Genomic DNA, 8413 nt, shown 5'->3' with positions numbered 1-8413 from the left:
AATAGCATTATGATTCTGGGGAGAAGAAAGTAATGGCAAGGATACCACATTGCAGATGTTTAAGAAAGTATAGGATATGGAGCGTGAAGAATCAGGGAAGACCGTAATACACAACTCAGCAGAAGACAACCTTCCTGAAAACTAGGCCTTGTTTGTTTTAACAGCTTACAGAATTGTATGAAATTCAGTATACCTCAGCAGACTGCCTGCATACCTGGGGAGAAAGGGAGTGGCATATATTGACAGAGGGAAAGACTGCCCTACAGTTGTCACTGACAAATCCACCTGAAAAGGCTGCAAAGCACTCCAGTGAATTCCCCACTTCAGGATTTTTGTGCTTAACAAGAACAGCAACTTGACAGTGCAAATCGATGTGTATGTCTCTGCTTCCCAAAGCTTACTAAATTTCTCCTGAGTCTACAGAACCTGGGCACTGCAGCAGCTCAGCACACACACACCCTTAAGGTCGTAGCACCAGATGCTGGAAGACCCAAGCGAACAGTCGCAGCCTACATTTCAACATCCAATACAGCAACACATGTATGTCAGCTACCACCTCGTTCAAAGAGGAAAGGGGCACTGGCGACCTCTGACATCAGAGGTACATTCAATGCAGTCCATTCACTTCCCTGTTGCACACAGCAGACACATACAAGCTCTCTCACGGACTATGTTTCACATTCAATTTTATTAACACCATATGCAGGATATCCTCTCAGTTAACTGTTTATCCTACTTTGCCTGATTTAGGCAGGTGGATCAAAACCAACGCCACATTAGTAGTAAGATTTGTCATTCAGTTCCTTATCTTGTATCTCAGTATTTCTTTGGCAACAGAGTTGCATCCCTGTCCAGCATGTATTTACTTGCTAGTCAATATACATTACATAGGTTACTGACTGCCAAAGCAAGCTCTTTTAACCAAAGTTCTGGGAGGTAGAGAGCCTAAGTTTCATCAACCTCTGTAACAGTCACAGTAAAAGCAGCAGAAACAGATTCTCCCCGTGCAACACCCTTTGCAATGAATAGTTATGTAAATCATGGTAATGGTGCAATAGCTCTTCCCCAGCTCCAGTCAGATGTCAAGGCTACCCACCCCCAACCCTGCACGAGATGCTCTAGATTAGAGGCTTCTTTTATTATAAATACTTACCTAGCATCCGAAAGAGCAGTCTATGCATTCCTGAAATTACTACATTCACAGCATGTTTATTTTTTATACAAACAATCCATATTTTATTTTACTCCTGTTGCACATTAAGAGTGGAAAATAGGATAAAGCATACTTTTCACAGCTTTAAGAAAAATATCATGCTAGTGAGATACAAACTCAATACAAACTTTGTTACAATTCTAGAATATTTTCACCTACGCTGAGGCTGGTGTTTTAAGGAAATACTACACTGCTGAATCTTTTAAGCACAGTAGCTTAGCAGATCTTCATCATTTCAACATGAAAGAAGTAGAAGCCCATTTCAAAGTTCTATTAATTCAAGTTATAAAAAAAGTTACAGCAACTTCAAATATGTACAAACAGCCATAAAAACATCATGTTCAGTTATACAGGAGACAGTCTCGTTAAAACATGGCTACAAAAATCATTACTTTCAATAGACCTCCCACAAGGGTAAAATAACCATTTAAGCATGTATGCTGCAAAACCCTAGTAACAGCAGTTGTCAACTCATTTCATCATAATAAAAAACATAAAATCAGGGAGCAATAGTTAAGTTTGACTTGTGTAAGATGGGGCGTTTAAGATTTAACTCTCAACAAATAGTAAAAGTAGTAGCATGGTTACCAGTCTTGGCTGTTATTAACTATCATTAGTGAGCACAATTGCCTCTCTTTCAGGAGGAATCTTTAAGAGTTAAGATCCATGCCTCCAATGTTTCCATTATGTTTGTGTTTGAATCTTACTCTGTCTTCAGCCGATTTAGTTATGCATTCAGTCCTCTATGCATTTCGTTCATTTCCTTTACCTGGAGGGAAAGAAGCAGGAGGAAATCAACATTTGTGCTACTTCTCAACATGAAACTCAAGTGGTCAATAGGGTTTAACAATCCAAATTTTCATTAGCAAAGGGATTTGATGTAACACTAAAAGAATCAAACATGCCAAGTCCAACTGTAACTCTTCAGCTTTTTTTTTTTTTTTAAAAAAACCCACAGCACTCTGGGGTGTGTCCAGGGAACACACTTTATTATTTAGCTACAACACCCTTCGGATTTCTTTACAAAGTTCTACACTGGGGGTGAAGCACCATGCACTAGTACCATTTGTTACTCTTCCATTGGAAAGCAGCTCTTCAATAGAAACTGCAAGCTCCATGCAAATACCTCAAGTAAAGGTCTTCCCGACAGAACAAGACTATCAGTATTTCCTGTGGATTGTATAGCCCTTGCTATAGATATGTAAAAATAGCACTTGCTGGCAGCACCGCCTCCCACCCTGGGGAATGCAGCAGATCACCAGTTGCCTTTGAAATTAGTGCAGGATGAGCGTGGTGAACTACACAGAGATGAAAGCTAGTTACAGAATTTCAATACTTTCAGATTCCTTGAACAGATCTGAAGCACCCAAAGCAAGTTTTTAACCTACAGCAAATTTATAAGTTCCTGCATTCTGGCCAACCCCCTCCCCACACATACACCATAAATAGAAATTAATTACCTCTGCTTTCACGTACTTCCCTTTTCTCCTCCTTGTGAAGACCTGCAAGAGGACAGAATAATTGTGAATTTTTATTTAAGTCTTGACCTTACATGTTGTGACTTTAAAACTCCAAACCTGAAGCGGTCCCTTCCCCATCCTTACAAAGTGAGGTACACAAGAGGCTGCCTATCCCTGTCGACCACTTTAAACCAGGAGGCAAGACAGGTCCTTTCTTCACCTCAATTTCTCTTAATACTTTCATTTTCCATGCAACACCCTTCAGTCATAACCTGAACAGTGACAGTACAACAGTTCTTTCCCACCTCCCAAATCTCAGAAGACTGTTTCTATCAGAGTCCAATTAGCCTGGTATGTTGCTTTCTGCCAAATTAGTTACCCATTCTGCTTCAAAGCTTTTTTAGAACTTACCAGAACAACAATGGCAGCAACTATTGCTACTATTACTACTACAATGACAGCAATGAGGCCGGGAGCCAGAGACTTCATGGAAAACTCTGGTGCTATTTCATCAACATAGTAGACCACTGTCTTTTCAAACTTCAGCGCTTCATTATCAATGCTGACGTTTAGTATGTTATTATGAAAGATGGAGTCACCTTTTACCTAAGAACAGACAGGAGAAAAAGAGACTTGCTATTTCATGTTGTAATAGGCATTCATCTAGGCACTGCAATAATTCATCCTGCTTTAGCCAGTACACAGTAAGACTACTGAATGCAATGCAATGTACACACTTATGCCTTTGGCAGACTTTACCCATGACACACTTACATCTTTTTCAAAGTAGTAGGCCACATCAGCTATATCCACATCTCCAGAAGATTTGTCTGAGGAATTTTGCTTCAAATCAATAGTAATGTAAGGTTTTTCGTACTGAAAAAAATATAGTATGGTATATTAAGAAGGGTCTAGTACAAATCCAACTATCAAATACACAGCAAAATATCATGATCCAACTTGTGAACTCACATCCCCAATCAAGTTTATGTACTTGTTCTCAAGTCAACTGCTTACAATACAATTCAAATTCAATTTTTAGTGAAGCAAAGAATTCTTCTACAGACTGAGGAGAGCAGTATGTAATTCCTCAGTATTTCAGTTCAGATACAGCTATTTGCTAGCTGCTTGATGTCACTATTTTGAGAGCTTCTAATAAGATCCGTGCTGTACTGCATTAGTCAAACAAGAGTGTTAAAAGTTATCCACAGCAAAATAAAATTCCAATACTTTATTAAAAGTTATCTGCCTCTTACCACAACACCAGTTATATAGCGTCCATCCAGCATGTAACGACTGGTAATTGTGTCCTTGAAGAACCTGTAAGGGTATTAAAGCAATAGTTGTTAAAAACAGTGCCATTTTACACATCTATTTTCAGAAGCAGGGGAGACGTATAATTAGTTATTTTTCCTGCAGTCTCTCTGTGGCAGGTTGTCCCTAGCTGGCAGCTAAACCCTCACCTAGTCTCTCACTTCCCCCTAGCAAGATTAGGAAAACAATCAGAAGGGCAAAAGCAAGAAAAAAACCCTCACGGACCAAGATAAAAAGTCTAATGTGAAAGGGTTGGGTGGGGGAAATAACCCCAAAGGATGCAAAAGCAATCACTCGCCACTAGCAGACTGATGCCCAGCCAATCTCTGAGCAATGGCTACTCAGGAAAAACTTCCCCTGAGATCTGTTGCTAAGCATGACATTATATAATATGGGATATCTCTTTGGTCAATTCAGGGCAGCTGCCTCTGTCATGTCCCCTTCCCAACCTCTTGCCCACCCCCAACCTACTCACTAGGGCAGCAGAGCGAGAGAATCTGAGAAAGCCTCAACACTAAGCAACTATGCCATGTTTTACCAACAGCTAAAACATCGGTGACTTATCGACACTGTTGTGGTCACCAGTCCAAAACCATACCGACTGCTACCATCCCAACCACACACAGTACAATCCTATTACTCAATTATACCAGAGCTCTGTTAATTCCCAACAGTGAAGGTGCACTTACTGAAGTCTGAACAGTTTTGAGAGTTCAGAAGAGGAGCTAGAGAGTAGCAGCTTTTGTTCCAGGGGCAGGGGGGAATCTAATAGCTACAAGCACATTTTTTTCTTGCATGACCTCTGACAAAGAGGAGTAGGATTTTATTCTACCCAAAAACCAGCTAAACTCTTGTTTTTCTCCTGCTGCTTCTATGCAGTCCCTCTGCCATCTTTGTTAGTTTACTTTTTGGGCAGTTTCACCTTTCTACCTTCCATTTACTTCAATATATTGACTTGATTAAAAAAAAGTAGCGATCAATTTTAAATGGAAGTGAATCTTATTACCAGTTAATTTATTTCCAATAAAAATTAAAGCAATTCTATGAAGGATCTGTAGGTCACTTCTGAGGTCTTACAAACGAGTTCACAGGTTTGACAATGCTTTTAAGCAACTGTTTAGAGATACACTAGATATCCAGCAGTGCATGTTGTGACACCTTACTATCATCACTTACTTCTTTAAAGATTCGGTGTCCAGAGGAGAATTTCTTTCAGCATGTTTCATTTCAATGATGATCCACCTGAAGCAATAAGGCAAGTACACTGAATATTCTTAAAGCACGTACACATAATAATGCATACTAAAAATCTAATCCCAGGGGAAAAAAACAGAGCGGTGAGACCAAAAATAAATCCCCCTCCGAATCCCTTCCACACCTCCTGGTTTCTGAAGGAAAAAAAAAAGCTGTAATCAAGCGTTTATTGCTCCATCTTCATTCATCCCTAGTGCATCATTCATGGAGATAAATCCTCTACCACGCAGAACCTATTACAGGAACGTTTTCATGTCACAGCACACCCTGTTGAAAGACTTACATCGTTCTGACTAACTGATTGCACTTCAAGTCTTCGTCATGCTTGTCGGTTCTTCTAACACCAGCCGTATTCACACACCAACAGGTAGTTCCGTTGCACTGCTTTGCCTTGAAAACACCAGTATTTTCACACTCAGGATCATAAAGGCCATCAGTATCTTCAAATGCATCTTTTGGTTTCTCACGACGACCTGACTTGGAGCTTGTCATTTCTGCTTTCATCAACAGGCATTTTGAAGTCACTAGAAATAACCAGGAAGTCATGTTATGCAGCATCATTCAAAAGAGATCTCTTAGTCTGTAAAAACACAAGGTTACATCAGAAGCAACTACACTTAAAGCCTTTACAAGGAAGAACAGGTGCCTAACATGTAGGTGGTGCAGGAAGTCAACACAGCTGGGGTACAGCTTCCCAAGGCAAATGCGTACGAAGTTCAGCCACCTTCCATGTCTTACAGTGAGAGAATCATTTACAGCTTAGCTGAGCCCAAACTAAGAGTAAGATCCTGAGACAAGGCTCTTTCACCTCCAGATTTGTAGGAAAAGTCACCATGTGTGCTTACGAGGAAGCTAAAAATTAATCTGGGAGAAACCTTTGCCAGTAGAGACCGAATATTAAGGAGGATAGAGGAGTCTGCATCAATAAGCCTACGCACATCCACACAAGTTACACAGGAGGAATCCTAAACGCTTATCTTCCACGGCCAGTTGACCTGGAAGACTACAAAGGTTTCCCTCCTTGGCTACCATTACTTGCTGGGAAGCCACTGGCCGTTTTCACGCACTCCCTTGAGTTCAGCCGGCACCTCGCCTGCTGCCCCCGCACCAGGGAGCGCACCCCGGCCACGCCACAGCCCACACGCGGCCTTTACTCACAAGTTTCGCAGTTCACGGACACGCGGGATCCCACCGAGTCGCACCAGCAGACGCCGTTGACCACCCTGCAGTTGATGACACGCTTGTTCTTCTCGCAGATGCAGGCTGGAAGAGAAGCGCGGCCGTGAGCGCGGCCGCCGCCGGGCACCGCCGCTTCACGGGCGGGGAGGAGACAAAGCCGCCCCTGACCGGACGGAGCCAGCTTCCCACCTCGCCACCCGCCCGCCCTTCCCCGGAGGAGGGCGAGGACTTCCCTCGAGCGCTCGGGCTCGCCGCGGGCTACCGGGACGGGGACGGGGGCGCAGCGGGCAGACACCCCGGCCCCCTCCTCACCCTCCCGCCCGCGGGGCGGCCCCTCCCCGCCCGGGAGGAGAGGGGGCGCCATTTTGTGGCGGGGCACGGAGCGGGGTGCCCACCGGGGCGGCTCCGCGGGTGGCGGAGGACGAGGGGAGCTGAAGGAGGGGTCGCGAGGGGGGGCGGGGGGGGGGGGCAGTTCAGGGGGAGAGCGCGGGGCAGACAGACGGGTGCGGACACTCACAGCTCTGCTGAGCGCAGACGGCGGCGCAGAGCAGCAGGAGCAGCAGCGCTGCCCTACAGAGCGGCTTCATGGCTGGGGCCGGCGGCGGGGCGCGGAGAGGCCGGAGAAGAGTCCTCTGAGACGCGGGGCGGAGGAGAGGGAGCGGTGCGTGCGCGGCGGCGAGCCCAAGTGAGCCGCTCGACAGGTTCCGCAGGTGTTGGTGGCTGCGCCGCGCCCTCCCGGCTCCGGTTACACCTGGGACGCGCAGCGGTGGCGGTGGCGGCTCCTCCTCCCGGGCCGGCCGGGCGCGCTGCTAAACCACCCCCTCCCCCCGCATCTGGGCGAAACTGGATGGGGCAGGGCGGGTCCGCGCTCTCCTCCCGGCCCAAATATAGCCTCTTCCGCAGGGCTGGGGGGGTCAGGGGCGCCCCGAGGTGTGGTCGGTCCCGGGAGAGGGTCTGTGAAACCATCCCGCCCGCGCTGGAGGGGCGGCGGGACGGGGCCGTCGCGGGGAGGAGGGGGCGTCGTCGGGGAGCTGGGGGGTGGCGGCCGCCCCCGCCGCCGTGGAGAAACTGTTAGTCATGGGGGGAAGCTCCCGGGCGTGTTTGCACGGTGACACACGGGCCGGGGGAGCAAAGGCGGCTTCTCTCCCGGTTCGGGGCTCCACGCCCCCGGCGCTGACCTTCAGAGGGCCGGGGCGGTGGGAAGGCCTCCCCGGGGGCGGCCGGCCCCGAGGCCTCTCTCAGCCCTGGCCTTGCGGCCGCAGGGCCCTGCGCCTCCTTTTCCTCAGGAGAGAAGGGGGCCGGGGGGTGTTTTCTGTCCCCTCTGCGGGCAGGCGGCCACGGATCCCTCCAGCCGTCCCCTCTCGGCAAGCTGGGAGCCGGTGATACATCGTGGTTAGGTCACGTCCAGTGGTGCCCTTCGAACGGCTCCATGAGGGCTTAGGGGTTAAAATAAATCCTGGTAATCCCCCAGTTAAGTAAAAAACAGAGCACCTATCTGTATAGAATAAGCTATTTCTTAAGGATCTTATTGTTGGTTGTGGGTTTGTGGTTTTTTGTTTTTTTTTTTTTAAACATACATGCTAGGCCGCTCTACCTTAGGACTGCTCGTCGCTTCTGGTGCTGCAGTATCCACGCTTCCTTGTTCAGGAAAATGTAGTCTTTGGTGCTTTGTCTCTGAGCAGCAGAGCCTTGTGCGAACCTACAAAATGGTAGGTAGTGCCAGAGCCCTGCAAGGTTGCTGAGGAGGAAACATAGGAAAGCCTGCTGCAGGTGTTAAAATGGCTTTCCAAAGTGTAGAAGCAATGCCAAAAGGGAAGACAAAAGATAGGTATGGTACGCTGGAAATATTTTCCAAAGGTTTAAGTTTATTAATTCAGTTAAAAAATATGCATAGATCTTTCTGAAAGATATATTAGTGTCCCAGAAAAACAAGTTATTTTAGTAGAGGAGAAAACCAGAATGACATTCCTCCAAGTCTGTTCCTGCATTTATG

The 8413-nt window shown here is 46.5% G+C and overlaps 1 protein-coding gene across 1 annotated transcript; it reads right to left on the bottom strand.

Moving 5' to 3' along the window:
- Window positions 1-1189: 1189 nt before the first annotated feature.
- EPCAM (epithelial cell adhesion molecule) lies at window positions 1190-7109 on the bottom strand. Its single transcript, XM_074864878.1, has 9 exons — window positions 6938-7109; window positions 6400-6504; window positions 5525-5765; window positions 5164-5229; window positions 3930-3993; window positions 3448-3549; window positions 3085-3279; window positions 2674-2715; window positions 1190-1982 (listed from the first exon to the last, which is right to left on the bottom strand). Exons 1-9 carry the CDS (start codon window positions 7005-7007, stop codon window positions 1941-1943), a joined length of 927 nt encoding a protein of 308 aa, XP_074720979.1. The 5' UTR covers window positions 7008-7109; the 3' UTR covers window positions 1190-1940.
- Between the last annotated feature and the right edge of the window lie 1304 nt (window positions 7110-8413).

Source organism: Strix uralensis, chromosome 3 (assembly GCF_047716275.1).
Source record: "Strix uralensis isolate ZFMK-TIS-50842 chromosome 3, bStrUra1, whole genome shotgun sequence".
NCBI classification, from domain to species: domain Eukaryota; kingdom Metazoa; phylum Chordata; class Aves; order Strigiformes; family Strigidae; genus Strix; species Strix uralensis.
The sequence above is the reverse complement of the archived record's forward strand: the minus strand, read 5'-3'. Positions and strand labels throughout refer to the sequence as shown.